General features: G+C 40.2%; 3 protein-coding genes across 3 annotated transcripts; all 3 read right to left on the minus strand.

Moving 5' to 3' along the window:
- Positions 1 to 735: 735 nt before the first annotated feature.
- Positions 736 to 5,560, minus strand: zp3d.2 (zona pellucida glycoprotein 3d tandem duplicate 2). The gene is made up of 8 exons (XM_069656402.1): positions 5,075 to 5,560; positions 3,884 to 3,999; positions 3,667 to 3,770; positions 3,315 to 3,489; positions 2,374 to 2,479; positions 2,136 to 2,221; positions 1,981 to 2,054; positions 736 to 1,145 (listed from the first exon to the last, which is right to left on the minus strand). Exons 1-8 carry the CDS (start codon positions 5,558 to 5,560, stop codon positions 736 to 738), a joined length of 1,557 nt encoding a protein of 518 aa, XP_069512503.1.
- Positions 5,561 to 9,728: 4,168 nt separating this feature from the next.
- On the minus strand, positions 9,729 to 13,751 carry tektl1 (tektin like 1). The gene is made up of 8 exons (XM_069655449.1): positions 13,458 to 13,751; positions 12,599 to 12,883; positions 12,093 to 12,197; positions 11,058 to 11,208; positions 10,683 to 10,849; positions 10,481 to 10,576; positions 10,275 to 10,388; positions 9,729 to 9,926 (listed from the first exon to the last, which is right to left on the minus strand). The coding sequence occupies exons 1-8, from the start codon at positions 13,749 to 13,751 to the stop codon at positions 9,729 to 9,731; spliced, it is 1,410 nt and encodes a 469-aa protein (XP_069511550.1).
- Positions 13,752 to 14,796: 1,045 nt separating this feature from the next.
- Positions 14,797 to 27,661, minus strand: LOC138584417 (cingulin). Its single transcript, XM_069656648.1, has 11 exons — positions 27,476 to 27,661; positions 24,328 to 24,554; positions 23,227 to 24,239; positions 22,832 to 22,978; positions 21,255 to 21,332; positions 20,078 to 20,194; positions 19,426 to 19,575; positions 19,125 to 19,292; positions 17,188 to 17,340; positions 16,826 to 17,017; positions 14,797 to 15,703 (listed from the first exon to the last, which is right to left on the minus strand). The coding sequence occupies exons 2-11, from the start codon at positions 24,497 to 24,499 to the stop codon at positions 15,599 to 15,601; spliced, it is 2,295 nt and encodes a 764-aa protein (XP_069512749.1). The 5' UTR covers positions 24,500 to 24,554; positions 27,476 to 27,661; the 3' UTR covers positions 14,797 to 15,598.
- Between the last annotated feature and the right edge of the window lie 209 nt (positions 27,662 to 27,870).

Genomic DNA, 27,870 nt, shown 5'->3' on the forward strand with positions numbered 1-27,870 from the left:
TCAGACCTTAGCCACGATTGGCTGACAGTATTTGAAGTGACCGTGTAGCCGCTCCCCCACGTGTGGGATCCCACATGGGGGAGCGGCCGTCACTCCAAAGTTGTACAAAACCTGGCTGCTCTACGATCGTTTTTTCGGCCTTAAATGTACGAGCCAGGATCGCCAGGAGGTAACTGAATGCAGTGTTTCCGCTACATACATTTTGCAGCGGCCAGCAGCTGTGCACTGAGCAGAGATGCAGGTGTGTTGGGGGAACTGCAGCAAAGCAAAGTGATCAGATTAAAGTAGATTGTGAATTAAAACTTAATAAGGTGAAGAAGAGAGTACAATTAAAGTGTGGAGGTAAGAAATAATATGCTTCTCACATAAATAATTGATATGCGATTAATTCATGACAAACCTTTTAACCGATTCATTTTTTTTTAAATGTAATTCTGGAAAAACACAGAATTATGCTGTTTTCACTTTTTCACTGTGAACAATAGATGCCCAAAAATGTGAAACCCATGTTTAATTTGTATAACATCGTTACTTATGCTAAGCTAAACTAACCGGCTGAACCTTATTAATGACTCTATTGATATTAGAGTGGTATTCTTCTCCTCTAGCTCTCTAAGTGAGCTAGCTTACACTCCAAAATATATATTTACATAGACCACTGGATTATTGCTTTGAGCTTTAAGATTCATGTAATGAGCGACCCGGACTGAACTTGTGACCGCACATACAACTGCTTTATTTTTCAAAATCAAAGACCTCTTCAAATATTGTTTGAGGTTGTGTGACCTCCTCCTCCTCCTCCTCCTCCTCCTCCTCCTCCTCCTCCTCCAAAATAGCAGAGCCCTTCACCTGCTTCTCCTCCTCCTCCACCTCAACCCACTGCACTCCTCCACCTCCAAACGGCCACTCCAACTCCTTCACCGTGCTCTTCACCTTACCCGTTGTAGTCACTGCTTTCATTTCAGGCTGTAAAGTTGTCTTCCATTCTGTCACCTCTCTGGTCGTCGCTGGCTCTGGTGTTGTTTCTGTTGTTGTTGTCATAGTTGTTGTTACTGTTGTGGTTGAAAGCGTCTTCCTCTTTGGGGCTGTGGTGGGTTTCACTTCAGGCTCTATTGTCCACGGCTTGCTGCTGACTATTTTGGTCACTGGAAAATATTCCATTATAAAATTTTAATTTAGTTACAAAATTACCATAAAAAAGTAAAATTAAATCACATGTGGCATTTTCTTTCAAAATGTATTTAATGAGGTTTGGAATCAAATTGTTCACCTACAAAGTATCAATCTCTATCAGTTGCTTACATGCCTGGTTAAACTACAGTATAATGTGTGTAATCTCACTTGTGTTCTTATGATGGCTGATGATATTCTATATTTTTGTGACCGTAAACAAATCACAACAGAAAGACCATAACAACAATGTAATTGTCTGTTTCTCAATACTTTTTAACTTCTCTGCTTTGTGAAGTGAGCATATGAGCATCAAAATACACACACGTCTGTGTCATATCTGCTCCTCTCCTAACATCCGTCTCCTCCACACGGCATGATAACTCGCGTGGATCACCTCCGGCTCATCTCAATCACAACATGAGGACGTATTTTATAGTTTATTAAGGGTTTTCACGGACATACGGGACCGATTGCGACCCTATTAAGTCAGGGTCAAAGCCTGAGAAACACACAGATTAGTGTCATCACTGCGCTGCATGACTAAAAACTGCTCACTGCTGGATCACATTATACATTTGGATAAACTGCTAGGATCACACTATTGATCGTCTGTCTCTGACCCGCGCCGTACGTCCGTCGTCCCGCATCAAAAACTTAGATTCAGTCTCCTCATTGAATAAATACATCGACCCCCCGGTCCGTCGAAAATATTATTGCTTCTGTCTGGTCTGTGTAGTCCAAAAGGTTGGGAACCCCTGCTCTAAATCATAAATTTTACAATGAAAGATGTTTTATGTAAAGGCCTACCTGTGGATGCAGCAGAGCTACAGTTGGAGTCGCAGCAGGTGCACACAGAGTCTGGTCCGTACAGCTCAACCCATCTGAGGGGGAAAAAAAATTATATAAAGAGTTAAACTTTTTAAATTCTCATTTTTACATGTCCTTTAAGAAAAATAACTAACCTTCTAGCTTTTGTGTCGTAGTTGCACGACTTAGCTATAGATGAGGGGATGGAGCTGCCCACAGACATGCTGCAGTGCATGTACAGCTGCTGAAGAAGATCAGATCACCAAGTTTAACAGTTTAACATTTAAACAAAAACAGGCATAAATAGCAAGTAAATTGGTAAAGGCTGCAGACAAACAATTAAACACAAAATATATAGTCACAATGGTGGTAACTTGAAGCATCTTTGCTCACCTGGCCTGTCATTCCCTTGAACAAGAAGGCATCGACAGAGAACCTCACAGCATTGTTTTTGGAGGAGATAAATCTGGAGCGACTGTCCTTGCTTTCAACCATACACCTATATCAGAGAGAGAGAGAAATGACAATGACATATGCATTTAAATACATACAATATTTGTTTCTTTTAAAACTAACATTACTACGTAATGGATGCATCAAGCTGCAGATGTAACAGAGTCAAACTCCTTGCATTTGTTCACATGCATGAACAAAGTTGTAGCCATGACAGAAGACATTGCTTCAAATATGTATGTCGTTGCAAAGAAGCTTCAAATATTAAAACATAGATTCTTAACACAAAGGTTCCAGCTGATGCAAGGTTGTATACAATCACCACAGTTTTAAGGTGGGCCCCCAAGATTACTGTCAGCTATTCAGATACAACAAAAGTGAAATGAGGTCACAATCTCCCTTTCTGTTGCTGAGTTATGCTGTTGAAAAATGGCCAAAATAGTGGGTTTTTTTAGGCAAAACATATCACAGGGAAGTTAACCTTTGACCCTTTGGATATGAAACGGTATAATTTCAGCAATTTCTACTAGATATTTGTGTGAAATTTTGCCATAATTAGATCATGAATTATGTTTAAGAGGTCACTTGACCACAAAATTCTAATCGGTCCATCTTTGAGTCCAAGTGGTAGCTTTTCCTCAGATATAGCCATCAAGAAATTGTGACAAACGAGAGGTCACAGGGCCCTTGACCTTTGACGGCCAAAGTTTAATTAGTTTATCCTAGAGACCCATTAAAAGTTTGTTTTAAGTGAGGCAACCAAACACACAGAGAAAACCCCAAAACATAATGCTTCTGAGCCTTGGCTACAGCAGTGTGGAGGCATCATAAAAACTGAGTAACACTAAATATCAAAATCTCAAGTTTCTTTAAGAGTTTACCCAAAGTTTTTCACAACTTGAAATTGAGGCATGGAGGTGTGGGACTTCTCAGGAGTTGCGTAACACAGGTGGACATACAGTCTTTCATCTTGGGACACTGATGGAGCTTCGGCCTCAAAGTACATTGGTTTCCCAAGCACATACTGATCTGATGGAAAAAGCCTCTCCCACTGAGCTGAAATACAGAAGGAAGCAGTCAGGAAACAAGAACAGCAGCAGCCTCAACATTTTCCGTCGTACAATCATAAAAAGAAAGTTCACTGCTCCAGAATTTAAATTGATGGACTGACATTGGAGTTCAAAGAATGAGACATGTGATCTGAATTACTTTAGACCCTTTAGCAGATTTTACCATTTCGTGGAGTCAGAATGAACTTCACTCTGTTCTTCATTGGTTTGAAGATCTTACGCATCCGCATCTTTGGTTTGTAGCCAATTTTGTAGGAGTACAGGTACCTAAACAGTAAAATTTTCCAGATAAAAAAAAAATAAAATTCAATAAATTATTTCTACATTTTTAGGAGGTTGGAGCAGAATGTTTTCAGGTCTGAATCTAGCACAAGTCTTACCTGTTATAATAACATGAAACAGGAATAGTGAAGGACACAGCTCGTCTGATTGGTCCTTGGAGCTTTGGTGGGTCATATTGTACAGTGTTTGAATAGGCCACCTGGTTATTACTGATCTGCAGGAAAAACAAGAAAAAAAAATAGATATATATAATAAAATTTGGGGCTGGGCAATATGGCTAATATCCTATATCATGATCTAGGATTTTTCATATCTCGATAACGATATATAACAATATAGCATGTTTTCCAGTAATTTAACAAATAATTAGTCTGAGTGAAATAACCACAGGGTAAAGCCTAATCCTGTGTTAAGTAAATACTTAACAAATAAGAGTACAGAGTTTCCATTTTCTGCACATTGTTTGTCCATGTTAATAAACAGTGCCTCCCTCTATGGGTTGTTCCAGGTTCACTCCCACGTGCAAGCTTAGAATGTCAAGCGTTGTCAAAATGATGTAAAAATGGCTGTACAGCAGCTCTGCCGCTGGTGTTGCGACATCAGATAGAGACGATATAGAAAAACACATTCGATAGACATTTTCATATCGTTTTGGCGATATATATCGTCTTATTGTGCAGCCCTAATATAACATTTTCCTTTAACAAGAATAAGAGCCACTAGACATTTACTGCTGTGCACTAAGACATTACCATGGTCATTATCTTAGTAAAATGTAAAAGTACTTTAATAATTCCCTGGTTATGTGGTAGGATTGAGGAAATTGGTAGTGTGGTGGAATTAGGTTTTTATTAGAAAAGTAAATTTAGACAAAAATTATGAACTTTTCCGCTTGAAAATGTACCATTTTGAAGAAAGTATTAACAAAATACTTAATGATTAATTTACCAAGATTTCAATTGCAGCTGAAGTGGAGACATTTATACAAAACTACAAATATCAGCCTTGTGGTGGCGCTAGAGGCCAATGAGGGGATCATCAAACTAAGAAAGATTTATCTTTTTGGAACTAAGAATGTTTTAACAAAGTTTGGAATCAATTCATGAAAAAGATTTTGAGATATTTGGGTTTGGACCTCGGGCTGGAACGACCAACGGACCGAGACTGTTCCCCTAGAGTCCCGCCGCTATCAAGCTAAAAACTGCTAATTTATGCTAGGTGAACCAATTGTTAGTGTTGGCTAACTGTTAGCGAAATGTTAGCATGGAGGATAGTAGGCCGTAGCTCACCGTTTGTTTGGTTCCACACATGTCGAGGTCGTATTCAAAGTAAAGGTAATCCCTTGTAGATTTAGTGGGTTGGCAAGTCCCCAGTTTGACCCGAGACTGTGGTTCCCCGGTGCTCAGAATGCTCCTCTCCACCTGCACGAGCATCTTTTCCCGCTTGCACAAAGTTGTCACGGAAACACCCGAACCCCTGGGCGGACTGGACTTCGAGTTCGGCCGAGCCGGTAGCAGGATTTCCCGGACGGGTTGAGGTAAAGGTTCCTGTCCGGTGCCCCTGGCAGGAGAAAAGTGCTCCTTTTCCACAAGCGGCAGCCTTGAGTCCACAAACACGGGTAGGTGCAGATATGGCGGTGGCAGAATTCGTGTTTCCCTCCTTGAAACTTCTTTCATCACCTGGCTTGTTTGATTCCAGCCGTTAACCGTTGGAAGTCTTCCTCCATCAGTGGAGATTAACAGCGGCAACGTGAAAAGCATTAACAGGTGAACCATACCCGGAATTCTTGGTCAGAAATAACAACTTTAAGGTATTTTTAATGTTTCCACTTAAAAATGTAACCGTCATTACAGAGTATTATCAGCGGTGATGTCCATAGTTTGTTTAAGTCCAATCAATTGCACCTGTTGTTGGGTAGAAGAGGCCAGGCGGAAACAAAGTTGCGCCACTCTCTGGTTGGTTCATAGAAAACAACCTGATGGTCCCAGTTTTCCTGCATTTAAATGTGTAATGTTTATATCGGTCCTAGCTCAGTGAGTTTAACGATCAAAACAGAAAGTAATATTATTATATTCTAATGCTAAATTGCCCTCTCAGAATAATGAATCTATTAATATTTTAATATTCAGTGGACATTATATTCACCTATGTCCACTATGCTCAGTAGCTTCTTGAGTAATTGCATTCAATGTTACTTCCACCACGGGTTTAATTCATGTTATTTATCATGTGCTTTTGTGCTTTAACAAGTCAAAATACCTTCTGTGAAAAAGGTTTAAAGAGCAGTAAATAAAATAAATAAATAAATAGAATGCATGATATTTGATGGGGTACAGGTACATTCTGCTTTTCTATAAAAACTAATCCTAACTTTTAAAATTGTGTTTACTGTACACAATAATTTTGTCATTGTGGGGTACGCAAGTCTATGATTTTCGACATTACAATAATTAAATTTCTTGAGTTTTGACTTTAACATCACAACAACAAACAGATGATAGAAAAAATATGAAACTGATTCTCAAATTGTCTTTCACATAAGGTTTACTGTTACATACAGTGGGTGAACAGTTATTGCAGGTTTTAGTTCACTTTATTTCTTGTGTTTGCTCAGACTTTTTACAATAACCTGGTCTTGGTAAATAATGATATAATCTTATTGCCATCACTTGAATGTGTTCTCTTGACATCATCTCATGCCTCCTGAATCCGAATGCATAAGCCCGTGGATCATAATGCATATCAAGCTTATCTGTCCTTTACCTGAGAGCTGAACATGGTCATATTTTTTATTACTGAAGTCAGTACTGCATGAAATAGGCCTATACAGGTCAAGTCTCTGACTGCCTACACTGTGTGTACCTCCTTTGGTGGAGTTTATTTCCTTTTTTTATGAATAGTCTATAGATTGGGGTTTAATGCAACAAAGTGTGTACATATTTAAGTACAATTTGTAAGTGATAAGTAGAAAGAGGAAGTTTAATTTATCACAGCTTGTAAAGAAATACTCAATTATAGGAACTTATCCTCCCAAAACAGCTTTTTAACCAGAGGAATAATGTTACTTTTACATCTCTACACTGGAGGTAAAACAAAGCACAGGTTAGTGCACCATTAAAAGAAGTTAGGTACAATGTCAGTCCATTATAGGGCAGAATAGACACCCCTCCTTTGTGTGTTTGAAATTAGTTTTCTTTACTTCTTTTATATTTCTCTATTCACCAAACTGAGTATGCAATAAGCAGTGTGAGGAATGTGACAGTCCAGTAGGGGGAAGCATATGTTGCAGCTCCGTTGCACAGATGTGTGTTACAGCATTCATTGGCGAAGGTGAAGTTTAGCCCCATGGTGTATTTGTCACCCTTGAGCCCACACAGGGAGGGCAGGATACAGCTCTTCTCATACAACACCACACGGAAGTCTCCTGAAAACCACGAGGTACAGTACAACACACACAAAGTGAAAGACACTGACTCAGTCCCCTCACACCTCACTCATTTTTTTTCTCAGTGTTGATTCATTAAAATTGATTTCAGTGACTGGAGGTAACCCTCACCTTTCTGGCCCACAGCTCTGCTGGACAGACAGACCTGCTCGGGGGGGCACTTCAGAGGGAACTTGATGCAGCCCAGAGGTGAGATAGCGGGGAACACACAGGTGTAACAGAAAAGGGGAACTGAAGTACAGACATGTTGGTTATAACCACAAAATAGCTTTTACAAGTCATTTGAATATTTAAAGAAATGCACTCTACATTCTGTTATACAAAAGAAATGATAATATAATAATAATATAAGTTTACGTAAATTGAAAATAAAATAATATAGGAGAAAAGAGGACTTGGAGCAAGTAAACATTTCTAGCTCCACCTTCATAAATGTGAGGATTTGTTGTGTTACATCATAGTAAAGTGAACATTTGTTCATTTTAGGTTGTTTTTTTTGCAGTTAGTCAGACAAAAGAAAACATTTGAAGATGTCTACTCAGACTCCAGGAAACTGCTGTGCAATTTATACACCAAATAGTTGCTAAATCTATCAGATAATCATACATATACAAAAAAGTAATCATTAGTTGCAGCCTTTCTATTGGCTAATGCAGCAAAAGGTTCTTCTATTGGCAATAGCATGCATGCTAGTACATTGAGCAAACAGATAAACACACACACTTGTGTTAACTTACCCACAGCTGGAAGTAAACACAGGAAAATCAGAGGAAAAACCAGCTTCGACATAACTGACTGTTTTGTCTCACATGTAGAAAATATTCTCGCAGCTCGACTCTTTTCTTTGTATTTTCTAGAACAAACCAGCCCTCTTTATCTCAAACAAAAGAAAACCTGTTGTAGTCTCCCTCTTTAAAGCACCAAAATCCGATCAGCACTGTCCAGGCTTTTCTTTGCTTTCTCAGCTGATCCGTCAACAGAGATCTCCAAGAGAAGCTCTTGTGGTTTCGAAGTCCAAGAATTTCCACACACCCCACCACTAATGATTCAATTAGTTTGTTAGCTTCCCAGTGACAGCCGTGATTGTGCTGCACTGCACAGGCTCATTGTCCTCCAGAGAATAGCCCCATTCAGATTTAAGAGAATCAATAGGGCTCTGTCAGGAAATGAGACTGTAGTTTTGGTTAAAAACTATGTAAAAAGGCAAATTTTATGTCCTCTTATGTCATGGTTTTTTTTTAAGAATGACAGGACATATGATGTGTACTAAGGTACAACAGGGGTTTATTAAATCATGTCTTATTTCCTAATGAAAGACGTTGAGGTTGGAGGGCTGTCAAGTGACCTGAGGTCTCATGACTAGAAATCTGGGTCTGAGGTAGAGACAGTGTTTTTGACTTTAGGGAGGACATTCACAAAAGTTTTGCTTCACAAAAACAATCTAAAATGAACTCTAATAGTTTAGTTTTAATTCAATGGTTTTCATTGATACATCTTATAATATAGTTAGATAAGATAATTGCATTAGGCTTCTTCTCTTTTTTTACTGTTATTATTTATCAGCAATAAAAGAGGCAATTGTTTTCTATCATGGTCATGTGTTTTTACAGTAAAGATACCACAATTAGACATGAATTAATGGGTTATGGCAACTTAATCTTCATTTATTGTTTATCAAGATTGTGTCAGTCACATATACAGGTCATGACAAGTGATTTTCTAATACTTAACTTCATTGTCTAAGCTTTTCCAAACAAGCTCTTACAATCTAGCTGTGCCTTCTTTCTGACCAAGAGTGACACATATCAACAGAGGTGTCTTACACATTTTTCTATACCTGTGAGTATGTGTTGTTTTTGCACAGAGGAAATCATCTCTGCATCTATGTGCAGAAACCTATACTTTTTAGCCAAAAGTAAATTACAAATATATACGTAGTGGTTGAAACAAGAGCAAAAATCTGCTGCTACAGCTGCCCCTGCTCTACTAGTTTCAGGCTTTCAACAAGATTTTGCAACCTGGGTGTCAGGATTTTGCTCCAGTTCAGCCACAAGAGAGTTCATGAGGTAAATCATTGATGTTTGGTGGTAAATGTAGATCACAGTCTGCATCCCAAAGTCGCTGAATGGAGTTCAGGTCTGCTGATCTGTCGAGTTCTTTATTTGTTTATGGACCAGACCTTATGCACGGGAATCACAGACAGGAAAGGTGTTGGAGGCTGGAAGCACACAGTTTTCTTAACCAGTCAATTATTTTTATTGAGATTAAACCGCCATGGCAAAACCTAAAAAAAAACCAGCCCAATATCAAAGGTTCACAACAGCATGTGAGCGAGGGTGTCCATAGACTTTTGGCCACATCATGTAGCTTTTTGTAGTTCATTACCCATTTCATTAGTTTGCTGCCCCCTTTTTCTCTCAACACACTTATCACTATCATCTCTCTCTATGTGCATGCTTTCTGCAGCCCTACTGAACACTAGACAAGCGAAGTTGGCTTCAGCACGCCCCCTGCTGGAGAAAAGACGGCATGGCTCTCTTGTCGACCTGCTGACGCCTCATGCGGACGACAGCTGAGTCTACATGAGCTGCTGCTCTCTTGCCGTGCTGGTTGTCATGCAGCTGCAAACAGGCGCGCTGCAGCCTCGCCAGCTCCCCCTCAGAGGAGGTTAGACATCGCCTCAGCACTGCACTGCCCTGAGAGACACGCAGGAAACACATTTAGCCACCTGGTTTGGTTTGAGACAATCAGCAGGTGACAAAATGGGAGGTGAGTGTGAAACCACTAAATGCTTTTTTAAATAAATGGTGTGAACATCTGTCAGCCGATTTGAACATGAGACGATTCTGGCTTTGCACTGTTTGTCTGTATTTTCACACAAGGCTCATATAAGTTATCTGAAAAATAACTTTGTTTATTAAATTAAATGCAATTGAAATGATTGACACCATTTGTTACAACTAAAGTAGGTGGTAGCCAGATTTCAGTCACCAAAATTTGAGAGTGTTTAGGGGTATGGATAAACATTTTAAAGAAGGAATCACCTGTATGAGATAACCCCCCTCAGGTAACTGTGTCCCTGGGTGTCTCTGATAAACCTGCACCAGAGGCCTGTTGAGCTTCTCTCTGGACAGTATGTCACCACTGTACTCTGGACCCTGTTCACACAAAAACAACATAGGGAAAACATCAGCTTCTTGTCACTGAATCTTACATTAACTTGCAGATTTTGTTCCACATACACACTCACCTGCAGTCTGTCATGGCTGTGACGAATACAGTTCATTTCTCTCTGCTTGCGAAACATGGCCTGTCTGGTGGCTGCGGACATCAACGTCAGATTTTGCTACAAAAGACCGAATTCAATTTTTTTTTTTTTCATTAAATCACAGTGATGTCAGAATATATGTGTTGCATTCAAAGGTGTTGAACACTTTGTTTATGTTGTCTACCTGCAGACTGATTGTCTCTGCAATTTTCTTCACCAGACCATCATTGACGGTGCAGTGAAGCGCTTTCTGCCTGGTGATGGCGCTGGTTAGCATCTGCCTGATGTTTTTCCTCAGCAGCTGGGACTGGTTGACTGTCAAAGTGGATGACTCCAAAACCTGCTTACATTCTGCAAGAGGACAAATCAGAGATGTAAGAAATGATTTGTTTAATTAAGATAAGCTATTTTTTTCTCAAAAACTGAGTTTCTAACAACTTTCAACTATTCTAAAAAATAAAAAAAAAACATCAGTCTTGTTTTTGTCATTTGTATTTTCTCCTTCTGATCTGCAACAGCAAGATTGCTACCAGGATTGATGCAGTTGTCCTGAGTCTACCTGGTGTAAACGGGCTGACAGGGTCTGTTTTGGTGAAGGTCTGAGTAGGGCTACGATGTCCTCCAGCAGAGCCGCTGTGGGGCAGCAGCTCCAGGACGCGAGCCCTCTCACTGGCACAGTCCAGCAGCTCCCTGCTGCTCTGACCCAGTTCCTAGAAGAGACAGAGGAAGGACTTTAAAAAAGACACACTAGTGTTGCAACTAGCTATTGTTTCCTTTATCAATTAAGCTGCCAATCATTTTATATTTGATCATAAACTCCATAGAAAAGGGTCCATCACAATTTCCCAAGCTGATATCTTCCGATGTTTTAAATCCAAAAACTGAATTTAGTATCAGTTCAGATGAAGAGCAGCAAATTCCAACACTAAATAAGCTGCAACCAATAACTGTTTCTTGTTTTTCCATCAAATTATGATGAATAAATTATCACAATGGGTTCTCTTAAGAATGTTATTGATTCATTGACAAATCATTTCAGTTCTAGTATCGATGCTGATGAGACAGGATTGTATTCGATTTAGCCTCGGCTGCACTTTGCATTTAGTGCTACTTGACAGATGTTAGCATGCTGACAAGTTAAGCTAAGCTAGTGAAACTGGTAAATATTATACCTGCTAAAACAGCATCATGTTAACATTGCCATTGGGATCTTGCTAGCATGCTGACATTAGCGATTAGCTTAAAGCAGCACAGTACATTAGCACAGCCTCACAGAGCCAGTAGCATGACTGCAGACTGTTAGTCTTTTACTTTGTGCTTAAAATCCATGGCTTTTATTTTATTTATCAACACTTAATATCATCCATGCCAAAGAACAATACATTTAAAGTGGTGGTAAGAGAGATGGGTGGAGGCTATTGGTGCGTGACAGCTCTGGCAGTGTTGATTTTCTTCCATCACTCATGCCAGTAAATCACATAGAAGGGGGAGTTGAAACCATAGAGAGAGGGAGAAAGAGAGCAGAGTTGGGGGAGGAGACTTTAAAGGAAAATGAGTCAACCGATGAAGACTGAACAGTGACACTGTAAATCACCTGTAGCTGGGTCAGTGTGTTTCTCAGCACACCCTCCAGATCCTGTTTCAACTGGGCCAGCTCTCTTCTCTCACACAGCAACAAGTAATCAGCACCGTCTCTCTCCTGCAACGGAGCAGAGCTGTCAGTGAACGCATCACCTCTCTTTGACGAATGAAGTTCACAATACAGAACTTAATGAATTAATCTGTAGTCTGTTGTATCGGTTACACCGAGTCTGGTGATGGATTCAGCTCATTATGTTACCCATTTTGAATTGAAAGGATAATTTGTATCTGATTAATTTAAGTGCAATAATAATAGGTGGGGAGATGTGAACTATTACGTGTATGTTTATGCAGGTTTAATTCCTAAAAGAATGAAGCACAGTATAGGAAATAACATCCTGATAAGAGCGAGCTTGTTAACATCAAAGGTTGAATTATGAGGTTAAAAATGATATGTAACAATGGTAGAATATCCACTTATTATGCACCAAAGTAAACAAAAGACTATAATAAACTTACTGTCTCCGCAGTAGACGGCCTCCTGGTTCTCCCCTCAGAGCTCCTCCTGTTGACATTCAGATCAGTCCTGAGGCTGCGCAGCATCCTCTCCAGGTGACCCCTCTCCCTCTCCAGCTTGATGCCCTCCTGGCTCACCCTGCCAGCCTGCCTTCGCAGCTGACCCTCCACCTCCCGCACCCTCCGCATGTACTCACCAGCCACAGCAATGCTGGCCCCGGCACACTGCTCACGCAAGCTGCTAGGTGGGAAGGGTGCCACAGATGTCCTCTGGGAACCACTTGGGAACTTTGGAAGAAAGTCATGTCACAATTTCTAAACTGCAAGTCAGTGTCATTTTGAATTTTAGTTAATAGTTTCTTTGCATATTAAGATTTTTTTTGTTATAGTATCTATTATATGACTGACAAGCTCAGCAATAAATGTATTAGTTAAAATTAGCCAACTTTATTACAATAATCTGATCATGTAATATACTTTATTCAATGCAGTATTGTACATTTGATACTGTACGTATATTTTTCTAACAATGCTTGTGTATTTTTTACTTTTGTGCAGATACCTTTAATTAAGTGTAATAATACTTAGACCTTTGTTTGTCAAAACAAAAAATGTCTATTGTCTGTATTTTGTCTTACAGCCTCATTCATAAGAAGTTAAACTTGGTCCAGGGTGTTGAACTTAAAAACGTTTTGTGGTGTAATTCATTAATTACAATGATGAAGAATAATCTGCACTAAAATACAAATATCGTTTCTCAGTTTTATGATAGTTTGCTCCCTGTCCTCAGCAACCGGGTAGCTTCAAGGCAGCAACTAGTAGATCTAATCTGTTGCAGATTGCAAGTCTGTGTTTGTCTCACCATCGCTCCTGAAGTTTGGGGCCTCGATATCTTTTTTCTGCAGATGGAGTCACGACTTTCTCCGCATTCCTCCCCTGAGATCTTATCTTCGGTTGTTTCCTGTGTGTCGTCTGTGTGCTCTGGGGTTAAGCCGGCTGAGGCGCTATAGGTCCGGAGCCGGCTGCAAGTCCCGGACCGCCCTGCTCGGGTCTGCCGAACCAGGCGCTCCGCCCGCCGGATGGATCGAACCGTGCCATCTCGCCAAGCCGGCGGTCCGATTGTGAGAGAGCCGAGAGGTACCGACTGGACCTGCATTCCTTCACGCGCAATCTTAACCAGAAAATTCTACTACCATATTATTGACTTCTTTTATTACTTCTATGTGTCCTTTGCGTTGCATTCAGAGGTTTGTCTAACTTTGTGTGAACTGTTGAGATATGAGCTCCATAGCAACAGTTCTTGAAGTAACAAGAAACTCAGTGCTGTTTAGTGATTGGGCAGTGAGAAGGAGACAGGGGGGCACTGTCATTCAATACGGTTAAAAGACTCCCCTGGTTCTGTAGGTTCAATTCCCAATTAGTTTGATCATTCATAGATGATATTACGTGGCGTGACGTTTACTGGTTCAAACATAGCCGATCATCTCACAAGATTAACAATTCCGTTAGAAAGCGTCTAGTTCGGATTTTTTTGTTTTGAATTGTGTAACAGGTAAAGGCCATGTACATTAAAAACAAGGAAAGCACAATTAACTACGACTCCCAGCATTCATTTCAACAAGAGACCTATCACAGACCTTAGAATTCTTTCGCGTGTACCGGTAACCGAAGTTCAAGTGAAAGCTAAATAACACGAGTTTTGAGAGAACTGTGTTGTTTTTGTTGATTTGGACCGTGTACATTTTTGGGACATTTCAGCAACTATTACGTCCTGTATTGCTCATTTATAAGACAACAAAGCGGTTTTAATTCAAAACAACGGCACTCTGTAGCCGTTGCTTTTCTGTTGCCACGGCGGCAGAGGCTCGTGGGTATTGTAGTACGTAGACCTGTCCACTCTCCAACAATGACAGACAAAACACGATTTCTTAGGAACAAGGTTGAAATAATCATAAGTTGCCGTTGTATCATAAACCTCCATAACCATTAAATTATGCAGGATAGTCTTGTGCCTCTATATTGACTAGCACTAAAAATCTAGTTCAAATAAATTTTGTAATGGCAAGAGTACTTCCATAACCAGCGGTTCATCTGCCTTTACTGCTGTAGTGCAGTAGTTTGAAGGTCAAATTAATCTTGAATCGTGAATGGTGGTTCATGAAATAACAGCGTCTGTGGACATAAATATTTTGGTTCAGAGTGTTTAATTCTCTTGACATAAAAGAAAGAAAATGTAAATGTCCAGTAGTAAGACTACAAGACTACAAGACATGTAAACATTGAAGATCAGTGAAAATAGTTCCAAAATAAAATAAAAAAGTACACAAATATAAAAGCAGAAAAAGAAAGTTATTAAAAAATGTGATTTTGGTCCTTTGTATCTCCCTTCCCAGGTGCTAAACTAGCAATGTAAACAAAAAATGGCAGATCTGTTGTAGGCTAAAGAAGAAAAAAGACAAACACAAGACACCACTGCAAAGAGCTTCGTGAAAAAGAACATGGCAAATTCATATTTATCACAACATTATACCATATCCTATCCTAAACGATATATTAATCTTCCTAACAATCAACCATTCAGAAATGTCAACAATCCCACTGCATGAAATGAAATCTAATCATTGATTTACCATTCGACCCATTACATTCATAAATTAACTACATAAAGTAATCTGGTGATTTCTAAATCAAGTATTGAACAAACAGCTACAAGAAGCTAGACCTGACATATCTCCACACTGAAAACAATCAGGCTGTATCTGACTCTCTTAGTCTGAATTAACTGATTCTCTCCAGAGAGTTGAGAAGCAACTGTAGAAAACTTAACTTTCCTTTAAGACCATGCCAGAACAAGGCAGGTCTTTAAATCAAAAAGATCAATATAAATAGACTTAATGTACACCATGATAAATAAGCCGAAGAGCCAGTAGAGTAGTGCAGAAAGTGCAAAATTAATTTTAAGTTTCTGTGCAGTTTGCATCTTGTCGGCCTACTAGTCCTCCATCACAGTGTGTGTTTGACAGCAGTCAGAGGTTCACGTTTGTTCTGCAGGTTCTGCTGCAGCTCTCTGAACAGGTGGTCTCGCTCCTCAGCATCCAACAGGATTTGCTACATTGCAGAAAAAACAAAATAACTCAGTCACTGTTTATGTACTCATAAAGAAGACCACACACTTTACACATACTTGTCAGCAGGGTCTATTCAATGTTTTTTAAATTATTTTAATGAGATTTGTTGCAGTCAGAGTCACATCCAATATAACATCACTTTACCTTGTAGTTGACCCACTGTTGTTTTTGCCTTTTGAATCCTTCATTTTTTTTTAGAATTACCCTCACTTGCTAATGCTAATGACAAATTAAAATCAGTTTTTTATAAAACATTTTCATGGTATGACTGTGTGTATAAAATGACTTCAAACCTTGAGTGAGAATCTGAAATCAAATAGTACAAAAAATGGGAAACAAAACAAAAACCAAGACGGCCACAAACCACAAGGAGGATGCTTTATTACTGTGCTCATGTGCTTCAAGGTGTGTTTTACATTCCTGCTCTTTTGTCTCCTGTTGTTGTCTTCAAACAGTAACGTCTTTCATCAGCTATTAAAATCATTATAATGACAGCCACATAAAAGGAAACTTAAAAGGAGTACAAAAATAGGGCTGGTCAGTGTGTTGTACGTGGAAGTGTCAAAACAAAAGCAACTTGACAAATCATCTACTAAAATAGTTCAGCTACTTTAAGGATCAGTGACTATGGACCAAACCAAACTGGCATGACAACATTCGTACTATAACGTCCTCTGAACTAACCATTTTTTTCCCTTTTCCCCAGTTTTGTCTGCCAATTATTTCCATCATAATTTTTAAACAGTCAAAGTTAACGTCTTCAGACATCTGGTTTTGTGCAACCAACATTTAAAAGCTCAAAGATAAAGTGATCAAAAAACGAAAAGATAGAAAATCCTCTTTGCACCGTTGTATTTTAGTTGCCGATTACTTTTGACAAAGGGTTTCAGCTCTATGAAACATCATTTTGAACTTCTTGTGTTTGCTTGTTCAAATACATTTTCTATGTATACTTTGCATCAATCAGAGCTTTTATTCAACTTTATGAAATGATTTACGGTCTTCTTTTTGGGCATGGTAAACAGAAGAAGTCAACATGGAAAGGTTACGGCGGGCGTGATAAGTAACCAAACACATTAAACAGCAGATTCTTGCACTTTACCTCTATGAGCTTGTCCCTCTTCTCCAGGCTGTCCCTCAGTTTCCTCTCCTCCCTCTCTCTGTCCTCTCTGTTGTTCCACGAGGCTCTTTCCGCTTCCTTCTTCTCCTTCTCTTTCTCCCTCAGCTCCTGCCGAGTGTCTCGGAGTTGAGCTGTCAGAGAGGACACCGTCTGACTGTGACTCTCCTGCAAAGTCTGGTGAAAAAGCAAAAGGAACAGTTAAAAAGTCTTAGATTTGTTTACCATGTAATTATGATCTTGAGTCAAAATAAATTAGGAAAGTAGGAAAGAAAGAAGACAGCTTTCCGTTTTATTTTTTCATTTCGGTGTATAAAAATTGCTTATCTCTCATGCTCATATCTCACCTGCACCATGTCCTGGTAGTCCTGCAGGGCTGTTGTGAGTTTGGTGACCTCTTTGCACAAGGTGGCGCTGTTTCCCTCTCTCTCCTCCAACCAGGCTGCCAGCTGAGCCCCACCCCCTGTCGATCCCTTAACAATCACAGAGCCAGAGAGAGCCTGCAGGAAAATGACATGTAAGTAAAAGTTTCCCTCTGGTTACAGTACATAGGTCAGACAGAAGGACTGAGGACTGCAGAACGGGATCCTCATTCAATAATACAGAGATTCAATTAAAGTTATGAAACTGTCTTTGAAAGGTGGAAGAAGACAAGTTTATAATTCAGTCATACTGTGGCTATTAGAAAGCACATCTCCCAGGCTATTTAATCTTTTAAATCTGTGGATAAAACAGACATACAGCATAAAATACAGCAGCTAGCACCTTTACATTATATCACAAAAAGAAGTCTGCATAGGGTGCTTATGATCTACCTTCTTATTTTGCATGACAGTACTTGTAGAAATATAAATCAGGCCTATCTGTTAGTTTCTTGTCAAATAAGAGATAATAATAATATATAGACATGTTTTTATTTATGATTTAAATTGTAATTTGTACTTGAACGGATTAAGTTTTATTAGTTCAGCATTTTCTCCCTGTAGATAAAATGTTACACATGTCATGTGTCATCTGTGCTTGAGAATGAGGTGAAGTTTAATAATTTTAGCATTTTTGGAATACACAGTAGTTTATCACAAAGCTAATGAGATACTGTATCTACCTCATGAAAATGGAGCAGCTAGCCGTGTAAGAGGCTTTTTAAAACTACAGATGCACAGTTTTGACAGGACTACAGTTTCTCACTGTAATGTGCTTATAAATCACACAAATATATTCTCGCATCGTCAGTCAAAAGGATTACTAGTGTGACATAATGATCAAAAGCTATCAGATGGTTACATAAAACAATAAACTACCTAACAAAACACATAAAAAGGAACCACAAAAATATATTTATCAACCTTGTCGGAAAACGTGCCAAAACCACAAACATAAACCATAGCTCCCTTCAAATACCCATGTAACATAATATTAACATAACATGTATTTCAAATGCAGGCTACATGCAATATGCACTCAGCATTTTTCTTTTGTCAATTCTGACCTTCAGTCCTTTTTGCAGCGTAAGATACAGCACATAGACTGAGCCACCAAGACAGCAAATACACACGATCTATGGACTGATGGATGAATAGGCAGGAGGATCAAAGTTCAAAGCGGAACTTAAAGAAAAAGTCTGTCCCAATTGTTTTTAGTCTTCACGCAAAGTCAAACCTTGTATGGACAGCTGCAGTGCGTACTATAGTCATTTTAAAGTTTGTGATTTGGAGCTTTGGGTAGAAAAACCTTCCAGTCAAAGACACTCCAAATGGCAGTATAACAAAGAAAAAAAAATCTTAATATTGGCACTATGTCCTGAATACTAAAATACCTTAACAGCAACACAGTTTATTTGACACCAGATCCTTACTGATAGATTGTGATTTTATGGTTAATCTGCAATTCTGAGTGAATATATTTTACCCAATGACACACAAGCAACTCTGTGAGCTGTACCTGGCCACACAGCTCTTCTGCAGCTAAATTGTTAGCAAGCTAAAATGCTAACAATGTGTACCAGGTATCCTGTTAAGTATTTTCACAATCTTAGTTAGCGTGTTAGCATACTAACATTTTCCAATTAGTACCAAATACTAAGCTGAGACTGATAGGAGTGTCATTATGGTATTGACATTTAATGATAAACCAAAGTATCCAACCTACAGGAAGTCAGAGGATCAACAAACTTAATGAATGGACCATGAATATCTGCACCAACATTGCCATGATTGACATTTAAAGAGTCAGGAAGACACCCCTGTCCTGGCAGAACTTGTACCATTGTGTACATATATATTACCTTTGCGTCTTTCTGACACTTGTCCAGCTCCTCTTTGAGGCAGTGGATCAGAGCCTCCTTCTCCTGCAGGACAGTGGTGAGGGCCCGGTCCTTCTTCCTCCACACCTCCCTCTCCTTCTCTGCCTCCTTCAGCAGCTGCTCCTTCTCCCCAAAAGCTACACGCAGGTCCTGGAGAAAGGACAAAACGCAGCGCTAGCTAAATAAAACTTAAAGTACATGGAGACTAAATTCTGCATGGGGAAAAGCACAAATGTACACAATGAAAGTAGTGAGTGTAAGTGTGTTTTAAGTGTGTCCTTACATTGATAATGTCCTGGTTGCACTGCAGCACAGTGTTAAGTGTGTCCAGGTCTCTCTCTCGATCTCTTCCAGCCTTCCTCAAGGCCTCGATCTCCTTCTCCATAGCCTTCTCTTTCGCTGTCATTTCTGACCTCAGAGTCTCCAGGGCAGCCTACAGATTAGAAAACATATTATGCCTACAATTGAGATAGTTAATTCAGATTTTAACACCTGAAGAGCTGGAACAATCATTAAGTAGTTTTTCAAGGAAAAATACCCAAAAAATCTGTAGTTTAAGATGTTTCGATATAATGATTTGTGTCAAATGAATTTGTTTTCTAGGTAACTTTATTCTAGAGAAAGAATAGAGTTAACTCAAAAAACTGTGTTTCATTTCAGCAATAATGTTTCCACTGAGCCAGAGGAAATTACTGACATGCTACTGCCAGACTGGTAACACTTCCTGAAGGCCTGAGGTAAAAACACGGTCCGTCACAAGACGTTTGATCCAAAAAACCTTCGAGGCCAAAAAGATAGACTTTTGCTGATAGTCATCACACACTGTCTGCTCATGACCTAAACTGCTATGCTTCAGTGAGTAGGCAGTATGTTATCATAGGCAGAACCAGCGTTTAGCACTTCATATCAGTAATCAGGACAGTGTCAGCGCCAACCTTGTTGTCAGACAGAGCTTCCTTCAGATTCTCAGTCAGTTTCTCAGTCAGCTTTTTGGCAAGCTCCGTCCCTGCTCCCTCCTCCACACACAGCCTTCTGATTAGACCCATGCACTCCTGGAAGAGAGGAAATATATGTCTGCTTAGTGCAAAATACCAAACTCACTCATCTAACAGCGGCTTTAGAGACACAAACATTTTAACTACAGTTTCTCATTTGGATGTTTTACATGAGTTTAATGTTTTCATGCAGCGTTTTGTAAAATTCAAGCATGAATCAATGCACAGGGTCATTGTAACCCGAGCCAAGTGTTCATAGAAGCCAGGCTGATATGTATGCAAATGAGGAAAGCAAAGTCATAAAACCGCTCCATCAAACATGCCACTGCATTTGCAACTCATCTACCTCACACTGAAATTAAAATCTGTTATAACCTGCAGAAAACTGGACAGTTGCCAAACAGTCAAACTGAAAAAGATTATACATCTGTTCTGACACTGAGGGCATCATTAGGATTCAGGAAAATGGCCTTCATTTTCCATCTAACTCAATGTTCACTACATATAAACTTTGGAAAATACTCTTATTTGCGTTGTTACACAATAAGATTCATCCCACTTTCATATCTGTAATGTTAGCTAGCTTAGCTTAGCATAAAAATGTGACAAACAGCTTGTTGATGCAAAGTGTACAAAGTCCATCTCTCCCCCCCACCTCGGGCGTTTGTTACATTTGAAGAGAGCTGAGCTAGCTGTTCCCCTGTTTCCAGTGTTAATGCTAAGCTAAGCTAAGAAGCTACTGGCTGTAGGTTCACATTTAAGAGACAAAGTGTAATCGATCTCCTCATCTAACTCTTATCAAGACAAAAGCAGTTCTTAGAGTGGTACCATTAAAAAAATACTCAACATTTTCCAACACAAGTAAAAATGTAAACATAAAACTTGTCCTATAAAAGTCCTGCTGTAAATCATAACAACCTAGCATACTGCAGTGTTACGTGAACAGTGTGATGAACAGACAAAAGTAAACGAAACTTTGTCACTGCCACTTTAAAGGCGTACGGTGACTTCAAAGACAAACAACATTCCTGTGAGCTTTGATCGCGAGCACCAGCAGCAGAAGATCCAACTGCTGTGTGCATGACTAAGTCCTGTCTCCCCTCATAACCTCACCCACCTGGATCAGACGCTCCCGGCTGCGCAGGGAGTGACCGAGGCTCTGCAGCAGGGAACCACCACTTTCCTCCTGCACCAGCTGAAAGAAAAGGGAAACAAACAACAATGGTATCATTTAAAACTCAGAGCAGTAGATAAAACTTGTGTGTAAATGACACCCTTTCTTAGGGCTGCAACTAATAATTATTTTCAACATTTATTAATTGGCAGGTTATTTCCTGGATTACAAATTTGGTCTATAAAATAAAAACATTGAAAAGTGTCTTATTACTTATTCAAATGTCTTGTTTTACACAAAAAGCAAGAATACATAAATATAAAATGTGCGCATGTAGTGATCACCACCACATGTTAAAACCTCCCACATTTTTTAAATTCTTCATAATATTCAGCTCTGTCTGTCTGTGCTGTCTTCACATGACAAGCAGAGATCAGATCATGTGCACACAGGCTCTACAAAGCAGCTGAGAGGCCTTTTTAATGATATCCTCTATCATAAGTCAACTGAGCCCGGGGCAAACTCCGCTGGTCGGGGAAGATTCCAGAGAGAGGCCGAGTGCGTTTGTGTGCACCTGTACATGAGGAAACGGGGACACACCTTTCCACAGTACACACACACCCTCCATTCCTTTATAGTGCTATATTTGTCCTCAGTCAACATTCACAGAGAGGTATATGGAGCCGTTTGTGACATGTGACTGAGGAGCTGCAGTGCAGTGCTGCTGTTTATAATAAACCTGTTTTTCTAGTGTCTCTTATCTCTTATCATAGCAGATAAAAACAACAAGCATGCAGGTACAGATCAACACAACAATGAAATTTTCAATCTCTTCTTCTTTTGATTTTGTAGGTTAGTTTGCACATTTACAATACGTTTTTAATTTATGAAAAGTTTCCACGTTTCCTGAATTTCTCTCAGGATCAATAAAGCATCTATGGATCCATCTACCCATGAAGTTGTCACGTTTATCATCATCATCATCATTGTCAATTTAATGATGTAATTACAATTTGGCAGAGAGAACCCACTTTGCCGCTTTCTTGCTGAGCTAGATGCCAATGTAAACCACTCCTCAATCTTTTCACTTAATACGAAAGTACTGCTAGCAGTTAGTTAGCTTAGCTTATTGTAAAGGGAGGCAGCTAGCAGGGCTTTGTCCAAAAATAGATACATCTGCCTAGCAGAACATCTGAACATCTTCCAATCCTAAAAATAAAAAAAAATTAAAAAATGACAAGGGGTCAAAGTATTTATTGTCCACGATTTAAAAATAGCATGTTAAAGTATATGGTCACATGTCTTAAGTCTGTCAATCCAATTTCAATGTTCACGCGGGCATCTATCTTGTGTTTTAAGACAAACTCAAAACATTTTGAACTCATCCTTTAATTTGTGAGCTTTAAAAGGTCTTGGGGGCAGATTTTGTGATCTTAAGGCTCATCATTTCCCTCTAGTCTTTATGCCAAGTTCAGCTAATTGGCTGACAAGATAGCGAACAAACATTGTTCGCAGCATGTCCTGTCATGTTGAAACAACTCTTTCAACATTTAAATGTCTCTGATAAACTGAATACTCACAGGGACCCAGTCTTCTGATCCGTTGACTTCAGCTTGTTTGCTCCTCCCATGTTTCAGTTCAGCCTCCAGGGTCCTGATGCGGGACACGGCTTGGTCGAGCTGGCCTCGCAGGTGCTTTACAGCATGTTGAACCTTGCCACTGGTGCTCTAAAATGACCAATGATTAAATTAAAACCTGGTCTGTAGTACTATTTGGTAAAATAAGATAAGGGAAATGTGTAATTTTTGGACTGCTGGACTGGCCTCAGGTGCTCCCGGATTAACTATCACAGCACACTGAGTCAATATTTACATTCACTAGTCCACACAACATCTGGTCAAGGTTCTTCCAATCTTATACTGTATGTACACACAGTAAATTTTAGGCATGCTTAAAGAGAATCGTACACACTCACCTCTCGCTTTAAAGGCATGAACTCATCCCTGAGCTCTGTTAGGACATCCCCGCCTTCTTCGCCCATTTCTTCCCCTCCATTTTCCACCTCCCCGAAGCTCAGCACCCTGTTCACTCTGGGTGACTCCATCTCTCTAACTTTTCCTGAGTACCTCCCGTCCTTTCTCCCAAGAACTGGGATTCGACTCCCTGATGGGGAACTGATTGGCTTACCTTCAAGGCCTCTCAGCTCATTCAGCACAAAGTTTATTGATTGAACACCAGGTGAGTCAAACGGATCGTCGCCATCGAGAGAGTCCATAGACTGAACAGATTCAGTGCGGGAAGAGGCTTGTAAGGAGAGAGTGGACCCTGCCAGTGAAGACGGACCGGAGCTGATGGACGGCACCCTCTGCCAGTGGAGGGGCATGCTCTGGGATTTGTCCCGTGATAAGGCCAACGGTGTGAACGGTTGAAAAGGCAAGTGTCGAGGAACCCCACAAACGGACTCATAATCCGAGTCGGGCACCCGTAAAGAATCACAGCCTTCACACCCTTTGCCCTTTCTGCATCTTTTACCCGTTCTTATAAAATACGGACACGTGTCCCACTTCTCAGACCAACACTCGTACTCTGAGAGAGCCATATTCTCTCTGAGTATCTCCCTGTAGCCTTCTTTCTCCGCCTCTCCATCCTCCTCGCTGGTGCTGCCCCTGCTGTGGAAGTCTCCTGGATGTCTCTGGTGGTAGCTGTGGCGGACCCACTGTCTGATCTTGTCCCTCTCCTGTGTCAGCTTCTGAAGCCTCTCGGAAGAAAGCATCCTCACCCTGGCTATCACCGAGTCAAACTTGAATACCCGTTCGAGGACGCTGACACATTTGCCACACACAAACTCCCCCTGCCCACTGCCACGTGGTACAGACTGCCCTAGTATGTGAGTCAACACAGAGAGCAGATCCATTCCTTTGGACGCGGAGCTCAGGGATAACTGGGACTTGGAGAGAGACGCTGAGGAACCCAGAGATAAAGTGCTGCCTGTGAAGAGTAAGAAAAAAAATTACATCAGAATCGGTCCGCAGGCTAACTGAAAACTTCTCTTAATGTCTTTAAGCTCCAGACTCACCCCAGGGGCTGCTCTGCGAGGACCGGGACAGGCTTCCTCCTCTCAGGGAGTCTGTCGGGGTCTGAGGCTGACTGGTTTTCCTACTGTGGCCACTAAACAGCCACCGCCTTTGGTTTCCCTTCAGACCTCCACCACATATTCGACACAAGTCTTTTTTACCTTTGGAGGACATCGTGGACAGAGAACTGATTCTATCTCCCGTTGCTGAACGATAGATGTTGGAAAATCTGTGAATTAAAGCAGAAAAACAGGGAAGCATTTAGAGCAGTTGTTCCCAGTTTGGGAGTGAGGAACACCAGGCATAAAAGTCCAAAGACTATTATCTAAGTTGCTTTTTACCAGTTCTAGGACTGGCAATATTGGTCTATTTACTCTGTGGTGCAATAACTTTGGTCCATCAAATACTGTACATACATATATGCTCCCCAGAGTATGAAGATTACCACTAGTAAGTTGACATGTTCATTTATTAGTGATTGCCATTAAATTTTGAACACCTGCTAGAATGAAATTCAATGACTTGAAATAACCTGGACCTATCACCACCATCATCAGGTCCAAATTCCCAGTAATTTGGTTTTTGACTAAATCTTACTGGGGCTGACTCAGTCTGAAACAGTCTACTTCAAATATATCCAAACAAACAAATTCATTCAATCACAACTGACATTGTGTAACACACATTTGTTTCAGCTATATAAAATCAAACATACACCGAACAGCGATAACATTATTACCACCTGCCTAATATTGTGTATGAGGGCAAAACAGCCCTGACCCAGCCTAGCCCGGACTCCACTAGACATCTGAAGGTGTGCTGAGGTATCTGGCACCAATATATTAACAGCAGATCCTCTAAGTTGCGAGGTGGGGCCTCCACCGATCTTGTCCAGCACATCCCACAGATGCTCGATTGGATTGAGATCTGGGGAATTTGGAGGCCAAGTCAACACCTTGAACTTGTTGTCATGTTCCTCAAACCATGAACCTGTCATGGATTTTCCTTCCTTGGAGCAGTTTTGGTAGGTACTGACCACTGCAGACTGGGAACACCCCACAGGAGCTACAGTTTTGGAGATGTTCTGACCCAGTTGCCTAGTCATCACAATTTGGCCCTTTTCAAAGTCGCTCACATCCTTATGCTTGCCCATTTTTTCCTTCTTACAAAACATCAACTTCGAGGACAAAAAGTTAACTTGCTGTCAAACATATCCCATACTATGACAAGTGCCTTTGTAATGAGGTAATCAGTGTTATTCACTCGACCTGTCAGTAGTCATAATGTTATGGCTGATCGGTGTAGAGTCAAATTGTAAAATAAAATGTGAATTTCTTCATATAGAGCGCTGGAAAATATTAATCAATTGACCAAAAAATTTATTGGAAAAAGTTTTGATAATCAATTAATACTTTAAGCGATCTGTATTCAATGGTTCCATCTTTTGCGTAACCTTCCTGAGGTTTAATGATGGGGTGTGCATGTTGTGAGCATTTGTTGATAAGTTTGTAGCTATAAAACCATTAAAATATGTTGTACTAACAAACACCATGATATTAAGTTAAAGGGAACAATGACACAAAAAGTAAGCTAGCTAGTGGGTTAGCAAAAAATATAGGCGATAAAACCATTTACAAACATTATGCTGACAAATATGATGCTACAAAGCTAGAGTGAACAATGAAACAGCAAGTAAATGGAAAAATGTAAGCTAACTGGTGGCTAAGCAGAAGCTAATGGCGATAAAACCCTTCACAAACACTTGACTGACCAATATGATGATATAAAGATCCACAGCAAATAACATTTATAACGTTAGCTAGCTTGTGAGTTAGCGAAGTGTAGCTACAGTTGTTGCTGCTGCACTGCTAATATGCAGAGAAAACGAGATAGCTAACATAACAACAACCGAATATCTTGGCAAACTTTAGCTAAATAATTGTTGGTAGCTTTGGTATGTCGTTTTGTTTGTTTTTGATTCACAGAGCCAGAGCAGTGAATAAACACCAGATTATCCTTAGTGCGCATCCAAAACGAACTGCTGGCAGACTGAGCAGATATTTGCTCAATTTGACACATGATATATTGGAATCGCACACGGCACCTTTAATAAGTCTACAAGTCTTGATTACATCAACCAAGGTTATTGTTCAAGAGATCGTCAAATTGTTTTGATGAAACTCTGTCAGTATTTTACAAGAAAAAGCATAATAAAAAACGTCCAAAAAAGACCCAGCAGAGTAGTGACCTCACTTTGACTTGAGGTCCACCGGTTTACAGCCTTACTTAATAATGGCAACAAGTCTTGTAGCTTAACATCTGTCAGTGTGTTCAAAAGTTTGATGCTTAGAACTTCATTTTTCAGCTTTTCCTGACCAAAACAGATCACAGAAAGTCTAATTAAGCTATCTCTAAAACCAGTTTGACATATTTGGTGTCTTCCTGATGCTTTGACTTTTGATTTTAGTTTAATCTCTGCCCTGCATGGATGTTTTGGCCGGTTGATTGCAACTCACAGCTGCTGGGTGTTTACAGTAGCTCCCCACAGGGCGGGACACGTCGACCTTGAGCCACGCTGACAGTGAATTCAGTCAGACTGTGGATGAATGAAACTTTCTGCCAAACAGTCAGTCTCTTCATGAACCTTTACCCCCTTACAGAACGTCCAAACTTCAAATATGAGACATTTTAAAATCATTTTAACCCATATTACAAAATATGTACCACTTTAGAACATAGAAAATATGATTTCTGCATTCAGAAACCGTGAATTAAAACCATAAGCGTGATAAATCAACTGTATGCAAGACCTTTGTCTGTTTAAAAGCAACAATTTATGGCGTTTTCTTTTTCCAGGAACCAAAAACAGCATGCGACATGTTTCCAGGGGGAAACTCTGCTGCATCATCATCCAGTGGAAAACAGTTCAACGACCGTCTATCCAGTGCTATTTTAAGCCACAGACGTGCAGCGATTCAATGTGAAAGTGCCGTCAGCGTGTGAAAGTGGAGCTTCACTGTTTCACCAGCCAGACAGGCGAGAATATCACGGTGAATTTCACCGCCCTGTGTTTACTCTAGTATAGTTCAAACAGCGGCTTCACAAACCCAACACCAGCTTTCATATAAAGTTTTTAGAGCGCTTTCTTACGTTTGAGTCCTCCGGGGCTTCACGCGCTGAGAGGGATTGGAGTTAAAGTCCGTCACGCGAGGAAAAAATCTTCATTGTTGTCTCGTATTAATCGGGTGCAGTGAAACAAAAAGTGGAAGGTAGCAAGTTTCTTACTAAAAAATCTCCACCGGGAACTGAGCTGGAGTCACGTTACAACACACCGGAGCAGACAGAGGAAGAGAGGTGGGTGTCACCTGCTGACGTCATCAGTCATACCTGTTTGGAGCGGCGGAGGGAGGAGGTCTGCAAACACTGGCAGAGAGGGGAGGGGTCAGGTAGTCACTCCTCACTGCACAGCTGAATATTTATTTACAGCTTCTTGGTACAAAATAATGATTACCACTGTAAGGGTGTATTAATAATCATTGTTTTTT

This window comes from Semicossyphus pulcher, unplaced genomic scaffold, assembly GCF_022749685.1.
Source record: "Semicossyphus pulcher isolate SPU_LCO1_2020_fin unplaced genomic scaffold, fSemPul1.0.p SCAF_9, whole genome shotgun sequence".
Lineage (NCBI taxonomy): Eukaryota > Metazoa > Chordata > Actinopteri > Labriformes > Labridae > Semicossyphus > Semicossyphus pulcher.

Bases quoted from the DNA above. Each gene is read 5' to 3' on its own strand.
- zp3d.2 (XM_069656402.1), bottom strand. From the start codon at position 5,560: ATGGTTCACCTGTTAATGCTTTTCACGTTGCCGCTGTTAATCTCCACT. The intron at 2,222-2,373 runs GTGAGCAAAGAT...CTTCTTCAGCAG, and splicing joins TCAAGGGAATGACAGGCCAG to CTGTACATGCACTGCAGCAT. The intron at 2,055-2,135 runs GTTAGTTATTTT...TTTCCCCCTCAG, and splicing joins TACGACACAAAAGCTAGAAG to ATGGGTTGAGCTGTACGGAC.
- tektl1 (XM_069655449.1), bottom strand. From the start codon at position 13,751: ATGCAGGTCCAGTCGGTACCTCTCGGCTCTCTCACAATCGGACCGCCG. The intron at 12,198-12,598 runs GTAAGTTTATTA...GCTCCGTTGCAG, and splicing joins GGCCGTCTACTGCGGAGACA to GAGAGAGACGGTGCTGATTA. The intron at 10,850-11,057 runs GTAGACTCAGGA...GTCCTCTTGCAG, and splicing joins TGTCAGCCCGTTTACACCAG to AATGTAAGCAGGTTTTGGAG.
- LOC138584417 (XM_069656648.1), bottom strand. From the start codon at position 24,499: ATGTCCTCCAAAGGTAAAAAAGACTTGTGTCGAATATGTGGTGGAGGT. The intron at 19,576-20,077 runs GTTGGCGCTGAC...TCTAATCTGTAG, and splicing joins AAGCTCTGTCTGACAACAAG to GCTGCCCTGGAGACTCTGAG. The intron at 15,704-16,825 runs GTAAAGTGCAAG...TCTGCAATGTAG, and splicing joins AGAGGGACAAGCTCATAGAG to CAAATCCTGTTGGATGCTGA.